This window comes from Colossoma macropomum, unplaced genomic scaffold (genome assembly GCF_904425465.1).
Source record: "Colossoma macropomum unplaced genomic scaffold, Colossoma_macropomum, whole genome shotgun sequence".
Lineage (NCBI taxonomy): Eukaryota > Metazoa > Chordata > Actinopteri > Characiformes > Serrasalmidae > Colossoma > Colossoma macropomum.
The window spans coordinates 18749512-18769312 of NW_023494787.1; the positions used below are offsets into that span (position 1 = coordinate 18749512).

Sequence of the window (19801 nt, forward strand, 5' to 3'; positions counted from 1 at the left end):
GAGCAGAGCAGGACCGCGCTGCCGCATTTAAAGCACAGTGACTTCAGCTAGCAGCTTCTGTTTCCGACGGGCAGCACACGTGGACAGCACATTGCCGTCCATCACCATCATTACAGTCATCACCAGCACCCGGACACCCCCCCTCACCACCACCCTTATCCTTCAGCCTGTCACGCAGGTGAGATCTTGATATATCTTATGCATGAGGGAGTTGTTTTGCCTGTTGTTGGCTAATTTGGTCACCACAGTTTGTTGTTTTTTTTTCACCAGTTTCCTGCCAGTTCTGTTCTTATTTAGCTTTTAATCTTACCTTTATCGTTACCCTTATTGTTTTATGTTTTAACACAGCCGCCTGTAATAACGTTACTAAGGTTACTGCTGGACAGCGTTACAAACGTTAGCTAGCTGGCTAACTACCGGCTAACGAGAGGAACTTGAGAGACTCGTTTCACCATCTGGAGGGGAGAAACCAGAGGCTCTGTTGCTTTGGACATCTTTTAGCAATAGCTAGAGTTCTGAATTAGTTTCAAACATCGGACTAGGAGGTTAAACCATGTTCTTTTCGTCTGAGTTTAGAGAGTTGTCGATAAGGTTTTCAACGTGGAGAGCAGCCGACTAAGTTAACGTTACTGTGTTAGGTTAACTAGCTAGCTAGCTGGGTTAAGACCGACTAGTCTGTTAGCCAGTCAGCCTGTCAGACTGCTTTCACTCGTGATGAGAGGGGTGACTTGGAGATAGACTCGATAATATCTACGAGGGATGATTTTTAATGAAGTTACTCTACTTTGGCTTGAAGTGTGTTTTGAGGATGCTTCTGGCACGTAGTGTGCTATTGGTGCGTAAAGAGCGTAAAGCACATTCTTCCGGATGCAGCTATGTGGAGCTGGCTGCAAGGTTGATGTAAGAGCGAGTCAGGCTTGCATGGTTGCTAGTTTTGGGAAAAGGGGAAGCAGATGGTGATTTAATAAAACACCATATCGCTGTAATGTCACTCTTGATAATTATTTCTTGGAAGTTGTTGTTGATGGTTGTTGTTGTTGTTATTATTATTATTATTATTATTATTATTATTATTCCTTGATCGAGTTTACCAGGCTGAACCAGCTTCTTATTCCCCGGCTTTTTGTATGAATTACCCCGTTCCACCGTAAATGCTGCAGCAGCTACAATTCTGGCGCCTCAGGTTGACGAATAGGGAGCCAACTTCACCCTCGTATCGAGTTGTCGAGTGGCCGTCAGATTTAAACGCAGGAGTCTATGTTAGACTAAGTACTAAACCGAGCACATGGGAGATCTCACGCTGATTCGTGTGAAGTTCCGCTAAACCATTGATGGTGCAGGTGCTCCCTGCTTGTGTACAGCGAGGCTTTTTTTAAATTTTGAAACCTCACTTCTGACTCTTGACTCCACTGAGAAGACAAGATATCTTTGCTCCTAGTAACGTTTTGGTCCTCTACACTTAAGCTGAGTGTGTTCTAATGTGGATAGTTTGTAATCTTCAAACCACGTGGGTGCGGATGCTGACTTATTGACTTATTGCTGATATGTTAATAATTGTCTTGTCAGCTTAACCTAATATCGAACTCATCTTTCTCCTTTAAAAGTAAAAACAAATAAGAATTAAAAAAAGACCAAAAAAATGAAATCCATTAATTTCCTTTTCAGGCAAAGTACAAAAACACAACTGTTGTGACGGGCTGCATGTTGGAACCAGTGTTATGCTCTGCAGACAAGGGTTGCCATGACACCAGTATTTTGATTTTGATACAGATGCCATGTGTAGTATCACAGTACTTGACACTAAATGATATTGTAACATGTTCAAGAAATGTTTGTTAGTATTACGTTGGGATTCTTCAGTATTTATTCACTGGGTTTATTTTGCTAAGGACTCTTATTGTAGAGGGCAGGAAGAGAAGCCGCCCTGTGTGTGCGTGAGCATTGAGACAGGAGACGTAAGCTGGGTAGCAAACAAGCTGTTAGAGAAAGAAAACTCTGCTTATGCACAGCGTAGCTGTGGCTAACAACAGCTGGAAAATAAAGCACCATGACTTGTGCGAAAACTGTGTCTCTCTTAATAGTTGTGAACGCTATGGCAGAAGACCCAAAATACTGTCTGAAAATCAAATGTTGTTTTGAAAAAAATAGGCTAGCTAATGTATCTTTATGTAATCTTTTATTAATACAAATAATTACAAGAATTGGAATTTTTTGCTAAATTACAATTAAAAAAGTCCTGAACTTTCAAAATTTTGTGCAGCTTTTATTTTCAACCTGTATTTTGCCTCCAGACAACCCCAAAAGTTTAAGAATCCCCATATATGATTAAAAATGTAATTAAATTAAAGCTACACTATGTACACTGTTTGGAGACCTCTCTGGTGGAAATGTTAATGCTCACCCCCCCAATACGCACACACGCACACACGCACACACGCACACACACACACACACACACACACACACACACACACACACACACACACATCAAGGTGTGCGTTACCTTTTGTGAGGAAAGATCAAGGTTTGTTGATAAGTGTTGCTGATTGTTGCTCTTTTCTTATTTTACAGATTTGATTCTAGCAGAAGATGGTCCACAACTGAGAGTGCTGTGGTGCTGCCTTTGTAGTCTTGTTCTGTCTGTACCTGTTTTTCCAGTCAAGTTTTTTCAGTCTGTGTGAAATCATGGAGAAGGCTGTAGACGCAACCTCCACCAGCTCCGTGCGTCTGAAACAGGAGATCTCTCTGCTGCATGGCGTCTGCCTCATCGTGGGGAATATGATTGGCTCAGGCATTTTTGTATCACCAAAAGGTGTACTATGGCATACAGGCTCCTTTGGCTTGTCACTAGTGGTTTGGGCTATTGGTGGCATTTTCTCTGTGTTTGGTGCCCTCTGTTATGCTGAACTCGGCACCACCATCCGCAAGTCAGGCGCCAGCTATGCCTACATTCTAGAGTCCTTTGGAGGCTTCCTGGCTTTTATTCGTCTGTGGACTTCACTCATTATTGTAGAACCAGCTTGCCAGGCAGTTATTGCTCTTACCTTCTCCAGCTACCTGGTTCAGCCCTTCTACCCCAACTGCATTGCTCCGTATGCAGCAGTACGCCTCATTGCAGCGCTCATCATTGGTAAGTTCTCTGTTCTTGAAAAACATACAGAAGAATGTACAGTTTCAATATTAGCTATTGAGTAAGTCATAGTCATATATGTATGAGAGAGAGAAAGAAATAATATTTTTATCATTGTGGGCAAACAGTGGTCTCAAGCGGGGGAGGGGGTGGGGTAATGAATTATGGCTGACTGGGTGGGGCAGGTTTGGAGAGTTATTGGCTGCTTGTAGAAGCAGATAGGCAAGCAACAAACAAGCTGCACTGCGGTGGAGAGAAACATATCAGTAGTAGTCGCAAGCAGCAAAACACATGGTCATATAACATTCAATAAATAAGGTATGCACAAAATGTCCCACCACCAACATCGTTGTTTTGGCTTTTTAACCTGTGTTGTGGCATGTCTAAGCCTCTGTTTTGGCTTTGATTTAATTTCGGCTGACTTGTAGACATCTCATAGAGTAATGAGCTGACACAGATAAAATGCTGATACAGATGAAAAGTAATGAAGCCAAGTTGCCTCGCTGTGTGGGTTTTTTTTATGTTTTTATTTATTTATTTTTTTTGGTCTTTTGCTTGAGTTCACTGCTGCATTCTTGTATGTGTTGACAATGATGTCCGCTCATTGTTTGGTGCCATGTGTGAGTTCATATGGTTTGTTTAGCCTAAGCATACACTTAATATTTACCTCTGTTTTGCATAATTGCAACATTTATTTGTGGGGGTATGATGGGTCTAGAGGCTGTTCCACTGTGTTGTGGGGGTTGTGAAGACATGCCGTACAACCAGTGGAGCAGATTACAGCAAACGCAGGCAGGAGGGGATGAGGACCACAGGCATATCCCAAAAAGCGTGGTGGGGTGGGTGCGGCTGGGCATGGCTTGGCATGACAGACGCTAAATTTTGCGAGCAGACTGGTTGGGCGACTGGTTGTTGAAGCAGGTGGGTATTAATAATAAAACCCATGCAGACCTCTTGTGTACCCTTATATCCACTGTTAAGTGTGTTGGAGGATCTGTGATGTTTTAGGGCTGTTTTTCCTCCAAAGGCCATGAAAACCTTGTTAGATACATGGCATCATGAACTCTATTATGCTCCAATAGATTTTGAAATCAAAATCTGGTTGCATCGATGGAGCCACATAATTCCTTTTACATTAAACATAAGTCGGAAACCGAACTACAAAAGGATTTTTTTTCCCCAAGGAGAAATATTTAGCAGCAAGCAATGACAAAACACAGTGCCGTTTATTATATATTTTTTCATACGCCTTATGACCTGTACCGCTCCCCTTCCTTTTACAGTGCTTAAAGGTTCTCCTCCCCTCTCCTTTTCACATTCTTAAAAACAAGCAACTGTACATATTAGAGCCTGGGCATCTGCCTGTTCAAAAAAAAGGATAATGATAATTAAAAAAAAATTTGTTAGAGAAAACCTTCTTGTTAGGCTTCCTTTTTACTTGCAATTAATAGAATGCCCCATAAATATTTGTCCAAACTCATTATGTGGAAAATTTAGCATCCCCAGGAACGATAACTCAAACTCACAGGGCAAGTCTAAATTAAATATACTTCCCAGTACTGCTACTCTATCCAAAAACGATCTCCGTATTCTGTCAAATTTAATTTCTTTACCATCAAGACCTTATACATTTTGAATATAATTCCTTTGTGGGACTGATGGAGTTTAATTAATTAACAGTTTCAATGTTTTATCATTAACAGCGCTGAGTGTATTATAGATTACTATAGTGGTGTCTGAATGTTGGTACTGGTGAATTTTTATGAGTAAATGAACACAATATCGGCTCAATACCAGTATCGGTACTGATGCATCCTAGCAAAGGACTTTCAAGAAGGTGTAGCTGATGCCTGAGTGGCACAGGGGTGGATATTTTATGCTTTGGGGTTGTGTTGCAGCCAGCAGCACAAGAATCATTGCCCAATGAGATGGAAGAATGGATTCCGTTTAACATCTGGAATATCAGATTCTGTAAGCAAATGTGACTGTCTGTCAAGAAACTAAGGCTGAAAAGAGACTCTTATAAAACAAAACACTTTGCTCAAAATCCACCATAAAGTGCTACAAGAAGCTCAAGCTGAAGCTTTCAGAATGGTCTTCACAGCCCTCTGTAGTGTTGCCATTTCATACTTTTTCCAAAGAAAAAGAGCTGCATTCTTATTTCAAAAGTTTTGTGTTCATTTCCTGTCTTCTCCACCTGCCATGCAGACGCACACCATACTGAAGGGCAGAGATGCCACTGCACACAAAAAAAGCTTAACTATGGCCAGTGGTTACCTCTGTTACCTCTGAGCTGACCCTGGTGTACTTGTGAGTAGGACTGTAACTAATTATTTCTATAATTGGTTAATCTGTTAACTATTATTTAATTAACTGATCTAATTAAGCCCTTTGCTGTGTACTCTCAGTTCCCCCGTCACATCGCTACCATCAAGGTTCCATCTGCAATACTGTTTCTTTTTTTATGCTTTAGTGAAACAGTGGAATCCATACCGCCCCTTGTGCTTCCTGTAGTATACAGCAAACTGTTGAAATAACAGCCATGGCTTGGAATTTTCTGCATCATATAAATGTTATATAGTACAGCGTAATTTTGGAAAACTATGTTACAGACCTATTAATGAGCAGAGCATTACAGTGCTTGACTTGTATCATATGTTCAGAGAAATTTTATCTATTTACCTTTCTTACATTACAGGTATTGTTTTCTATCTTTCAGTACGAGACTTAATTCAATACATGGAGGTATTTAACAGTACATTCAACAGACTGCAACAAACAAAATACTCAGTTTAATACTGATTATATTGCATAAAGTATAATGAAAATTTAAAAAAGCCCACAATGAGGACAGACTCTCCTGTCTTACCCATCTCTTCCTGTTTACCTCAAAATCAAGAACAGGGTGAAAAGCACGCACATACACACTCCTTGTAGGCACATATTAGCACATGGCTAGTGCATTATTATAAAATATTGTATTTTTATGTTGTTGAATGCTCTAATAAACTGAAAATGGACACATAACCATAAAGCAAAATATCGAAAAGAGAATGTATCGAATCGAGACGCCACCCTATTGTATCTTTTTTTTTCAGTTGAGAAAGTGAATGAAAAGTGGTCTGTGGAGTATGCTATCGCTAGTTAGCTCTGGAATGTGCTATCACTACTGCTGACATGAGATATCATCTAAACAGGCTGCTGCAGTTTCCTGGTAACTTCATGTGTAAGCCTCTTTGTCTTTGCATTATCTCTGCCAAGTCTTTGTAATTACTGACCTTTGTAATTCTAACTGCCCATACCGAACAGCGTGTCCATAAGTAAACTGTGTATGTAACTTGATAGGAATGGTTTGCACTGTTGGTATGCCTTCATCTTGGGCTCAGCTTGGTAATCTGACCTTCAGTAGACTATGGCAACACCTCCGGGAGACACGCATAAAATCAAGGTTGATCATAGCATTTGGTTTGCTTATAACTGAAAATCTGACAGTGCGAACAGTTTGTTCAGATTGAAGGGAATTTTAGAAAAGCTGTATGTCAAGTTCAAAGCTAGCTATGTCAAAGTATGAAGCATCAGGCAGTCCTTGTCCCCAGGCAATTGGGCTGTTTCACTGTCAACTGTAGTTTTTTTCAGTGTTGGTGATGGTTACAACTTTTCAGTGTAAGAAAATGGTTACATCTGTGTCTGAGTAACTGAAGACATGTTTCTAGTTAAAGGTCACTGTTTTACAGCTTTGCTTTGCAGTGCAGATTTTGAAAAACCTCTACCTTGTTTGACATACCCTTTGTGTCCAGCAGCCAAGGACATTACAGATTGGGAAATAGCTCTCCGCTGAGGCAGTCATGTCTGCTGCTGCGTGAAAATCACTTTAGTCTATTAGTGAAGTCTACAAATAACATTTACCTGGTTTATCTGGCCAATAAGAAATTGCATCAAATCCTCATTAGCAATGTTTAATCACTTTAATGCTTCATATGTACAGGACACATTATTTCTGGCATCAGTTTGTGGAAACTCAATTTTGTATCTAGACTGATTTGAGATTTTGATTTATATATTTCATTATATGTAAGTACAGACACAACAGTAGGATTACTGTTGATTCACTTTCTAGTCCTGTGTGCTGTCTTTAACATTAGAATTAGTGCTCACAATTGCATGCACCTGTACCTGTACTAGTGCAACCTGTAAGTCCAGCAAGGTTTCTCCATACAGAACTGGTCATGCAACTAAAATAATTCCTAGTAACCGTATCATTCCCCATAATAACATTGTCCAGAAAGAATGTGAAAGGAGATCAGTGGGCTAAAAAACTGGCAAAAGGTAAAATGAACCATATCCCTGAAAGTGAGTCTCCCAAACGCTCAAATCCACCAATAACTCTAGCTGAGTGAGCCAGATAAGAAGAAAGCTAAAAAGAGATATGCCTTCAGGACTGGCTCAGTGTGTACATGGCGGTACGATAAAGCTAGGAAAGTCATGTGCTATGTGTTTTGTAAAACTTGTGCCCACACTTTTTGCCAAGGCACTACTGGCATGCCTAAATTTAACTCTGTGGCTGCTGATTTTAAGCCTGAGACAGTGAAGTTGCATTATGAAAAAGTGTAGGCACTGATTTGTCAGCCTTGAGCCTGCAGTCCTCACAGTGGCATTTATTCAGCAGGTCAGTATTCACAGATCAAATGAAGAAGCTGTCCTGATCATTACGTTTTATACTGCATATTACTTAGCCAACGAGGAACTACCATTCACTAAATTTAAAGGCAGCTTCCATGTCCGAAGAAGGGCTTATACTGGCATGGCAAGGAAATAAGATACCACTGCCATAATGCAGAAGGCTTTATGCAAATGAGGTGCAAGTTTCACTGAGCAAATTAGATTGGAATGAGGTGTAGTGAGCGCCACGTCTCATGCCTGTAATGAGGTTATATACTGAAATTAGTGTTGAAGATTCAGTATTAAAATTCACATTGAGAAGATGGGGAATATATTGATTAATTTAAAAGCACTAGAACGGTTATCACCGGGCTCTAAACTAGCTAACACCTCTGCATACAGTTTTACTCTGGACAGCTAAACTTGTGTGCATTTTAGCAGCACAAAGAAATCAGTTGAAAGTGGAAAGTCACAGTCTTCATTTTGCACAACACAGATGGGTAAGAGTAAGCAAGTTTGATTTTATGTGGCAATGACTGTTAGCTGTACGTTCCCAAGCTAATGACACATTACGTTAACTTATGATGGCCAGGTGGATGGTTGGGGTAAAAGAATTAACATCTAAATTAAATGTTTTTGGTGTGTTTTCACTCCCATTCTATAATACTGAGGTTGCTTATCGCATGTGAATTAGTCATAAACATTACAGATGACGTGGGAAAAATGTGGTAAAATGACATTAGCTGTCTTTGGAAAGCTAAAGCCTTCTGAATAATACTTTAGCGCCAGTGCTACATGTTGAAAACATTGAAACTTTAATGATGTTCATATTCTAGAATGACACCTGACAGTTCATAACCAGTCAGTATTCTGGTGCAAGCAAGGAGCTCACTGATCTATCGCAAAGAAGAGAGTGGCCAAAGTCATGACTCATTCAAATGTGTGTCAAATCCCAGTTTTTGTTGGGTAATAGTTTCCAGCACACAGCATGCTTTATTGCTGTTGTAATAAAAGTACATTGGGCCACAACTGTGATTTATGTTTTCATGCACAGGCAATAATGGTGATCATATGATCATTTCTCTCTCTCATTCTCTCTCTCATTTACTATCTCTCTCTGCAGCTCTTCTGACCTTCGTGAACTGTATGAAAGTGAAATGGGGGGCCATCCTGCAAGTCATTTCTACTGTGGCGAAAGTCTTGGCTCTCATTGTCATCATCATTGCCGGGCTGGTGGTGCTGGCCCAAGGTAGGAATATATCACTGTCACAACATCAGAATTTTGATAGTGTTTATTGGGTCAAACACAGATAATTATAATTCTTTTACTGCTAAATTAACATGTCTGTTTTTTAATTTCTGTTTATCAATACAAGATACTTCAAATGTAGGCAAAATACAATATTAACCTGGTCCTTGCTTATTAAATAAGTAATTGAAAATATTGAGTTGTTTGCCTATTTGTGGTACTAAGAATCAAACTTTCAGTACTTTGTGCAACTGAATTATTTTAAACACTTTGTTTTAACTGAGATTAACTTAAACTGTAAAAAGTGGTAGGTTAGTTCATGTTTTCTGTAAATGAGTGTCACAATATGAATATCATGCTGTTGCAGGTAAGACGGAAAACTTCAATGACTCTTTTGCGAACTCTAATCTGAACGCTGGGGACATGGCTTTGGCCTTGTATGCTGCTCTGTACTCTTACTCTGGTTGGGACACTCTCAACTTCATAACTGAGGAGATCAAAAATCCAGAGAGGTGGGAATATAGCCTCAAATAAGTTTTGATCATAAGTGCATTGTCTAAAGCTTAAAGCACACTGACACAAAAGGCCCAACAAACCCTTTAATGACATACAAACTACTTTGTGTTTATTCGTGAAACTTATGTATTTCCTATCTTTTGGCATCGGAAAAATGTGACTAGTAATGTACTCCAGCTAGTAATCACCCTCCATTTATCACTCCATTTATAATGTTCCTGTTATCTACTTACTGCCTTTCTTACTGTCGATTACAGTCCATTACAACCCAAACCTGACACTCACATCTACCAGAGTTTGATCGTACAGATATGCCATAGATAAAATTGATTAATAATAAAACTGTTGGTGAAATTTGTGCGCACTGATTTTGTGATCAGATTTGACCTTATGAAACTAATAAGGACCACTGTTCTAGGATGTTCCTCCCATTCATGCTGCTTCATTTGGCTTGTTGGTTCTTTTTCTAAACGTTCTAAAGCCCTTTTGCCAACATTGGGATGTAGGGGTTTGTTGGGGAATGTTGGGTCAGTGTGCCGTGGTCTAAGTGAAAGATTGATTCTTTATTTTTGATGCTGGAGGTCCATATGAGTATATCTCTCGTTTTGTTTTGTTTCATTTTTCACTAGGAATCTACCACTGTCCATAGCGATCTCCATGCCCATTGTCACTGTGATCTACCTCTTGACCAATGTGGCCTATTACACAGTAATGGATATGTCGACTGTGCTGGATAGTGAAGCTGTGGCTGTGGTGAGTATGGTGTTCTGGAACTGATACAGATTGAAGCTCATATGAGCAGTTAACTAACAGGAGTTACATAGTATACGTAATCTCTTACTTCTGGGGAAATTGATTGATTCACCTGTTAGTGTGCTGCTTTAATCTTGTTTAGGCACAAACAAATCCATACACATGCTGTCCTTGTAGTTTAACTCCTCAGCTCCAGCAAGTCATAAAGCCCATAATAGGCAGCATCTGCTCGGTGTAATTTGGATTTTACTGTTACTCCTCTGCTGTTCAACTGATCTGGTTAAGTAGAGGAAGCCTCAGGCATCAGTCTCTCTCTAGGGATTCTGCAACATTATTCCACAACAGGACATGCTCTGTTGCCTGGTAATGGGCTGTCTGTGTGACTGTATGACACAGAAATGAATGCAATTAAACATTTTAGTAATTATATATATATATATATATATATATATATATACATATATATATTTTTTTTTCTTTTCTCTAAATAACTTTACTATAGAGATTCTTTATTGAAATCATTGTGTTTATTAAAGATGAGCAAACACGCAAAAGCAAAATTGACAATGAGGCAAACAAAAGTCTTTTATTGACATGCTTTGATGAATGCAGTCATTTTGCTGTTAATATCTCTGGCGTGTGAGTGATCAGTGCCTATGGAGTATAAACAGTGTGCATATTTTTTGGTGCGCAGACATTTGCTGATAGTGTACTTGGCTTTGCCCGCTGGCTGATCCCCTTGGCTGTGGCCATTTCCTGCTACGGAGGTCTCAACTCTTCCATCATTGCTGCCTCCAGGTCAGTGCCCAACTGCAGTGCATGTAACTAGAACAAATGTACAGCAAGCCCAAGCAGCTGAGAAGTGAGTCCCCATACCACCCTGTCTGTGTTTCTCTTAAATATAATAATTGAAATTACAAGTTGCATTTAGATGATTAAGTTGCCTGGAAATCAAGGCTAACATGAATTACGAACAGGGCTGGCTGCCCAATGTATTGAATGTTTATTATTTATTTGCAAGGTTTTGTAGATACAAAATTAGGCAACGTGAATACAATGGTAATCTTAATACGCATGAATATATCTATTTAATATGCATTGAGGCAAGTTCTGTGCAGGAAGTTGAGTTTTCTGATGACTGCGGTTCAACCACCTTTCCTTGACTGACAAGCATCGTATTAAGCCTCATTAGCAAAAGGAAACCTGAACCCATAACGTGATATATTAAGCTGCCACAAAGTACAGTAGCTAATGGCTCCGCCCTGCACACAGGAGACCAGGGAGACAGGCAAGATTCCTATCATAACATCTGTCCATCATAGTACAGCTCTTGATAAGAGTGTCTCAGAAAAATGAAGGTGTACTGAGAGAGAGAGACGGGGAGGGTAAAGATTTAGGACCTTTTTAAAAGAATGTAAAACGGTATAATTATTTGTCATTCATTTTGGGGTCTATTTAGTGGAAAAAAAACAGATTGTGTGTTCACAATCATTACTGTAGTTTAATTGGTATAATATCTACATCATACCTATAGATGGCAGTCTACAAAAGTCTCTTAGGGCTTCTTTTGTAGCTTCAATATTTGACTTAACATTTACTATGGATTTGCCATGATCAAGATATGACAAGAGGAAAGATGAGTGTTAACCATCATCATCCAGTTGTGATGGTGTAATTCATTGTGACATACTGAATCGTGGCATATTGTGAGTATTGTATTGTGAGCTAGTTGGTAACACTTAGCCCTACTGTGAGCTAGTGATCTCGTAAATGTCCATTCAAAACTGCTAAACTGTTTTCGCTTTGTTTTGTTTTTTTGTTTTTGTTAGGTTGTTCTTTGTTGGATCAAGGGAGGGACATTTACCGAACTTTCTCTCCATGATCCATGTTAAGCGCTACACACCTATCCCAGCTTTGTTGTTCAATGTGAGTGTCTGTCGTAAGATTTGTCTTTCTTTTTAAATGCCTTTTTATGTTCATTTGTAGCATTTTCCCAGCAGAAACCACATTCTTCAACACAGATCTGCATGTGTGTTTGTGTGTTCTCCAGGGTGGCATGGCTTTGCTTTTCCTTTGTGAGAGAGACGTGTTCCGGCTCATTAATTACTTCAGCTTTAATTACTGGCTCTTCATTGGCCTGTCCATTGGCAGTCTGATCTACCTGCGCATAACGGCTCCTGAGATGCCACGCCCTGTCAAGGTGAAGCTCGGTTCCTCTGTGTCAGGATCAGAATCTTTATTCACTGAAAAGTAGTGAACAAGGAATTGTTGAGATCAACAGAAATACCACACATACAATAGCCAGTGTCACTTTATCACTCATAGAATAGGTATACTGTGAATAGTGTGTGTAATATTCAATGCACAAATATGATATGCATGACATGTTACACTTATTTATATATATATATATATATATATATATGTGTGTAAGTTTGTATACACCTGTTTGTTCAGTGTTTCTTCTGAAATGGTATTGATAGGAAGTTTGTTCCCCCTTTGCTGCGGTCTATTCTTCTGGGAAGGAATTACACTAGATGTTAGAACGTTGCTGTGAAGATTAGAATGCATTCAGCCACAAGAGCATTAGTGAGGTCAGGTAGTGATGTTGGATGATTAGTTCTAGATCATGAATGCCACTCCAACTGATCCCAAAGGTATTGGATGGAGCTTCTTCACTCCAGAGTACACAGTTCCCCTGCTCTGTGGCCATTTACATTTATACCATTTAGCAGACGCTCTTATTCAAAGTGGGTTATAAAAGTGCTTTCTTGACCACTCAGAGAATGTGTGCTAGCTAATACAAGTAGGTTGGAGTCCAAACTACCCTTGAACTAAGACACTGCCAGAAAGTCAGTGATGATGCCTAGAAAAAGAAATTGCAGTATGCAGAAGACACAGCATAAGTTCAGTACAGGACAGAACAGAAGACACAGCATAAGTTCAGTACAGGACATTTCAGTAAGTGCTAAATTAGCGTTCATTTAAAAAGCTTGCCAAGAAACTGGTCTTCAGTCGGTGTTTGAAGATAGTGAGGGATTCTGCTGTTCAGACAGCCAAAGGAAGTTCATTCCACCACCTGGGGGCTAGGATCAAGCAGAGTCTTGATGCTTGTCTTCCGTGCATCTTGAAGGGCCATGGCTTTATACCCCTTTAGCAGACACTTGGCATTGTGCATAATGACCTTAGGTTAATAAGTGACTGCTCCAGAGTGTTTCATTTCACTGAATCTGGATACTTTTGGGCATAGTGTACACTGTAAATACCAGCAATGTGTGCAGATTTACAGTTAATAATGTAGACTGTGTGTGTGTGTGTGTGTGTGTGTGTGTGTGTGTGTGTAGCTGAGTCTGTTCTTCCCCATAGTGTACTGTTTATGCAGCGTGTTCCTGGTGGTGGTACCGCTGTACAGTGACTTTCTAAACTCTCTGGTGGGCATTCTTGTGGCTCTCTCTGGAGTTCCATTCTACTTCATCTGTGTGTACCTGCCTCCCAGCTCCAGACCAGCCTTCCTGGGGGAAATGCTTGGTGAGTCATGCTAAGGCTGGGATGAATTGCATTTAATATCAGCAGTGGGGGACCCTCAGGGCCTTCTAGACATTTAGAGAAGGGCTAATGTTTTCCTGGCATTAAAAAATGCAATACAAAAAATATTGTTGTAGTAATGCTTTAATTTAATTAATAACTAGTTTCCGAACAAGACTTAATGGTTAATGGATAATTGCTAATTGTGGTATCGGTGAAAATCTTGTCCAAATGTTCTGTGGTATCTTGACACACATAGCCAAGTGAGCTCTCCTATTGATTAGGACTTCAGGAGCTGTACCGAAGGCCTGACACATTAGATTAACTACCATCATATTTAGGAACAAACAGCAGTCAACCGATCTCATTTTTAATTTAAAACAGGTTGAACCAATTTTGTTAGGGGAAAAAATTGCAATATAAAAAATTTAAATATATATCTCACTGACTGTGAATATGGGCATAACATAACCAAATAGAAAACAGTGTCAGCTCTACACCAGAGCTCTCTACTGAAGTCACTGTAAAACTGGTACATCTGTATGTTAATGTCTGTTGCAAACTTAAAACATATTGAAATGTCTTCGGTACAAGTTTTTGATGTTTGTGTTCAGTGTAGAAGGGATAAAAATGTTAATGTTGTCTCATTATTAGAAATCCCTTCAGGTTGCTAGGAGAAATTAGCATTACCCTAATGACCCTGAGTAACCAAATCTTTCTTGTATTTCTCCTCCTTATTCAGATATGTTCTCATTGTACACCCAGAAGCTGTGTTTCTGCTGTGTAGCAGACCAAGACCTTGACCTTGACAATCCACCTGAAGGGGAAAAAACTGAATAAACATGAACTGATTTTAAAAACTCTTTCCCTGCTCCTGATCCACTCCAGCCAATTCAAGGAACCAGAGGATTGTTTTTTGAGGATTTTATCTGAACTTCTCACATGTTTTAGGTGATTGAAGGAAACACTGTCCAGTGGATCCTGTATTAGCTTCCAGTCTCAGTGAGTGTGGAAAGAATTGAGCTGAGAATGAGTACTGAGACCAGGTACAGGCTGGGGCTGAACACGCACACTCCACCGCAGGTACAAGGATAAGTCATGTTGTGAGTGACTGCCAGTGAGGCTTAAATGGGATCTGGTAAATGTTGTGGTCTTAAGGGAGCCTTTCATATACTGTTTACCATTCCTGGGAGAACATTGGCATGGGATAATCAAGGATTACTGACACACAGAGGCAGTAGACTCAGTGAGCAGTTGCTTTGTCATAAGCTTTTTTTTGTTCCCCATTTGGTGTTTATAGAGCTCTCTTAATTGGTCCATATCTTTGAACTTTTTATCTTTAACTAACTAAATGACTAAATGAATACACAAAATACACCAGCACATTTTCAGTACTTTCTGTTGGCCAAAGTCACAATATAAATAACATTTATTTGCTCTTTACTAGGGAAAACTTTTTCCCTAGCATTTTTACAAAACTTGCATCTTAAACATGAATTGCCTGTATTAAATAACATGAATCAAATAAATGATACATAAGAGGCAACTGGCCATTTAGCACAATGAGTTATGCATAATTATTCAAGTGCACTTACCTGCCTCATGTTATTTCCGTCATAAAACATAAATCAGTTTTGAAATCAGAATAATAGAGTAGCCGATTGCTTGTTTGCAGAAAAAAAACGTCAGATTCTAATCGTGGCCAATTCCAGCCGTGCACCCCTATATTATAATGCTTATACACCAAATGTTTAATTTTTTCTGTTATGTTATTAGTGGTTAGTGACCTGTTTTCTCTGTGAAATAGCCATTTCTTGGTACAGATGTTACTTTGAAATTGCCTATAAGAATGTTTATTATAATTTTCTGGGACTATTTTATTTAGTTTGCTTTGAGTTGGAAATATGCTCAATGTTTCCTGTGTTATTGAGGGTTCCCTTTTTATTATTAGACACTTTTTTTTTTGAGGGATGGCAATGTTAATGTCACACAGTGGTGTCATATTGTTCTGTTGACGCACGAGCATCGAATGCAACCGAATTGTGCTGCCCGGCATCTCTGCTATGTAGAGATATAAACTTTGTAGAAGGTTTCAAGTGCCATGAAGACAGTGATCTCTTAGTGCTAGGCTTAAACTATATAACAGAACCAGTGGTTATTCCACTTAAGAACTTTTTTCCAGTTCAGATAGGATGTTCTAATTAATAAAGCACTGTTTTTACACTGCTTAATATCAGCATCATTTGCATAAATCATTTGGTTGTTTTACCGTTGGTACTTAAATCTCTCGTATTTCATACCATTTTCATGCTATCAGCACATTGACCAGAGCTTGAGGCACAGTGTTGGTCATGGAGATCTATCTTTTCTGTACTTGTCCGTTCAGGATCATGAGGGAACATCTGAACATTAAAGCCAGGTGTGCTGCTCTGCACAGCAGCAGCTTTCACAGACCAAGTTGTGCGGTCTGGCTGTGGTTCTCAGCCTAGTCGTCGGGGCCCCTCGACCAGGCTACATTTATATTGTTTCAGTTTCTAGCAAACCAAAAAAAAATGTATTGTTTCGTCTGAGGGGTGCCCAGAGAACTGGTTTGAGAACCTTTGACCAAAGCCATATTTTTATTTAAATACATTCACATTCACGATTTTATTTTTATCTGGGAAGCTTGATTCTGATTGTAGATGTAATGGTAAAAACAACTAGAGCTAGAATAGAACAAAAAGGGACCTGGGCACGTATAGTGGCTGGCTTAAGAAATCTTGTTTAATTCAAGTATAGAACCTTGTTAACATGTTAAAATGTTTAAAAAAGCCTCCTCATAATGCTTTACTGTAGGTTTTACTAAATGAAGAATATATTCTAGACTAGCTTTTGTTCATGTTCAGTTTTTTATGTTGTAATACTTACAGGCTTGTTGTCCAAATGGCTTAGGTCTTCTTTTGAAAGTGGTTCAGGTACAGTGGTGGTTTGAAAAGACTGAATTACCACTTTGTCCTTCATCCCAATTCTCAGCATAGACCTTGTAAACCACCACCACATTCTGCTGTCACATTTTCAGTACTTTAAGCCTATGTTTATTCAGTGAGAGACTTTGAGACTTTGTGAAATCCTATCTGTGGTTTTCACTTGTCCTCTAAACTTAACACTGCGCTCAAGTACTGTATAGTTATAACGTGCCTTCTGTAAAGTTGATATGACCAAATTTTGGTATTTTTTATGGTGTACGTACAAATTATTTGATTGTTCAATATAAAGGTTATGCTGTAAAATGATGTTTACCATCATGCACAGATCACCCAATGCTGGTTTCACCCTGCTCCATTGTGGTGTTCGGTAGTAATTGCTGTGACTTGTGTGCAATCAAATGTTCACTTTGAGAAGTCTCTCTTACCATGTCCACATTCTGAGTTTGTTCAGTTTTGCATGAAGTCTCAGCATTTCTCTTGATACCAGTTGTTTGTGACTGAATTTGTATTTATTTTTGATGCAGATGTGTATGTCCCAAATAATAATAAATATGCTGGGGGAAAAATTGCTTATTTGCTTATTTTTCAGTGTAGTGAATGGACAAATCCTCTGGAGGGTGCTGCTGTGCAATAAAATGCTTTCAAGCCCTTCACAATCCCTGGAATGAGTGATAAGCCATTTGCTGCAAAGATAGTTTGCACTTGTTATCAAGTCGGTTTGATTTATGATTATCATGAATAGACCAGTGACTCTCCCGAACATGGGACGATATACTGGTGCCTCAAATACTTTTTTTTTAGGCTTGTGAGTAGCTTCTAATGCCTTTTGTCAAAGCACAAAACACGAGGCCATATGGTAGGATTTAGATTTAATCACTTGTTTGTATATGAATGTGTTGTTTTCCCTGCTCCAAGATCTATAGATAGACTTGTAATATTAAAGGTAAAGTTTGGCAAAGTCAGATTTGCACAATTGTCCTCTTACCTCAGCTCAGCCAATACGTGTGTCTGAGCTTTGCTTCTTTGGCTTTGCACTGGAACTACAACGTAGCAAACAAGACATGGAAGCTTATGCTTCACCATTTAGTATCATACAAACTGTAAATCTGAATCATCACACACATGTTAAGTAACCTCAAATAGACTTGCTCATGCGGGTTCTGACACAATGGCATGCCATTATCTGTTAACATGGACAAAGAAGGGACATCACTCAGGCTTTGGCTGCTTCTACTCTTAAGGTGAAATACAAAAGACTATGTTACATTTAATTTCTAGTCAAAACTTGTATTATTATTTTTTATTATTATTTCGTTATCGTTATTTTTTGTGCCAGGAGAAAAGCGGAAAACATTTAAAAATTGAACAAAAGCTTTAACAACTAAATGTAAATCTTTCAGAATTTAGTGTGCCTGCTATTTGCCTTTATTGCAGCTTTCATTCTTTTCAAAGAAAATCTGAAAGGGGCATTTTTCCACACCTCTGAAGTTCAGTGTTAGAAATTGGTTGCATTTTTAGCAGGTTGACTTGCAAATTTCCCTTTTTTGTCTGTTTTCTTTTCTCGGTAACAGTTTCTTGAGAGCTACACATCCTTTCAGTCTCAGTATTGAGTCTTCTCACGGTGGAAGGATGGACAGAAACACCTGTGGATTTTTTCAGATCTGAAGCAAGAGTGGAGTTTTCTCAAAGATGAAAGCCTTAAGTACTGTTTATCTGGTAGTGACAGTTTTGATGGTCTACAAGGTCCAGCTCCTGAAAAATTAATAGCTTGTACTTGATGGCTGTTTGGAAATTAAATAAATGAAGGGTGGTCTCAGACTTTTGCACGGTATCATATGATGTATAATCTCTATTTTTATAGATAGTTGTCTGCCATACTGTGTCAGACACCACATGAGCACATATTTCATGGCTGAGTGAGTACATTTGGAGTAAGGAGAAATGGTAAAAGTGTTGTTTTCCTGAAGTTTTATAAGTTCTTAAAAGACAGCTTCACTAAGGAATTCTTCTGGGTTACTCCAAGTGACTGTAGGATTCTGTTTGTGTGAATGTGTTTCCTGGTTGGCTGCCAGTGTTCTCCTTCCAGCAGATGAGAGGCATTGTGTTTCAGTGTGAGACGCTGTGTGTGTGCGTACGTGTTTCTGCTCTCAGGTGCTGGCCGTGAATAGGTGCTGCTCTCTGAGCTGGTGCAGCCTCGGTGCGGCCTGTGGTTGACTGAGCTGCAGAGGGAGTTAGTTTCCCCTGACTCATGCATAAAATATAGAGCTGAGGTAACACAAACAGACCAGAGGAGACAGGAGACACACAGCTACAGCCAGTATTGCAGTGTAAAGAGCCGGTTCAGAGGACCAGCCAAGGACCTACAGGAGACCCAGACAGGGACCAGCAGTCCCCGTAGGATGAACTCACCAGTGGGAAAAAAGTGGACGTGTTTGGGCTGACATTCCTGGATGACTTCCTGTGGACACAGTCTGGCGCGAGGCCATGGACCTGCCTCGACGGCTCCACTGGATCCGCAACCAGCCATGGAGGGCCCGGGCCCGTCACCGGGAGTTCAACAGTGAGTGTGACGTGTTTGTGTTGCTGTATGCGAAAGAAGAGCTAAATAGAAAGCCTAAAGATTTCCTTTCCATTTCCTCTCTATTCATTCTCTATAATGAACTGAAGAAGGATGAGTGGACTCCTTAGTCTTCACTGTGTCCTGCCTGATGGGATGTGGAAATGGCCTGTAGATGGCTCTCTGTGGGAGATAACTGTTATGCATCAGTGCCATTGTTAGAGCGCTTGTGTATGAAACACTGAATCAGTTTATATACAGAGCCTGCTGGGATGGATTCTTTATGATTCACTGTTTTCCCCCTCACCCCAAATGTCAATGATTAGCCAAGTTGTGTTTGGTGTCTGAAGTTTACTTTTTCAATGCAATGGAGCTACAAAGCTGATGAAGCCAGTAGGTGATGGAAGCTTATACAGATTTATAGAAATAAAGGTTCTGCGCTGGTA

The 19801-nt window shown here is 39.6% G+C and overlaps 1 protein-coding gene and 1 long non-coding RNA gene across 2 annotated transcripts; one reads left to right on the plus strand and one right to left on the minus strand.

Moving 5' to 3' along the window:
- si:dkeyp-120h9.1 (uncharacterized protein LOC566469 homolog) lies at window positions 1-15150 on the plus strand. Its single transcript, XM_036566331.1, has 10 exons — window positions 1-178; window positions 2572-3130; window positions 8913-9038; window positions 9406-9550; window positions 10184-10307; window positions 11002-11105; window positions 12137-12233; window positions 12358-12507; window positions 13652-13835; window positions 14575-15150. The coding sequence occupies exons 2-10, from the start codon at window positions 2686-2688 to the stop codon at window positions 14670-14672; spliced, it is 1473 nt and encodes a 490-aa protein (XP_036422224.1). The 5' UTR covers window positions 1-178; window positions 2572-2685; the 3' UTR covers window positions 14673-15150.
- Window positions 11288-17211, minus strand: LOC118805504. Its single transcript, XR_005007055.1, has 3 exons — window positions 16740-17211; window positions 12753-12824; window positions 11288-12550 (listed from the first exon to the last, which is right to left on the minus strand). It is a non-coding gene; the product is annotated as an uncharacterized LOC118805504 (long non-coding RNA).
- Between the last annotated feature and the right edge of the window lie 2590 nt (window positions 17212-19801).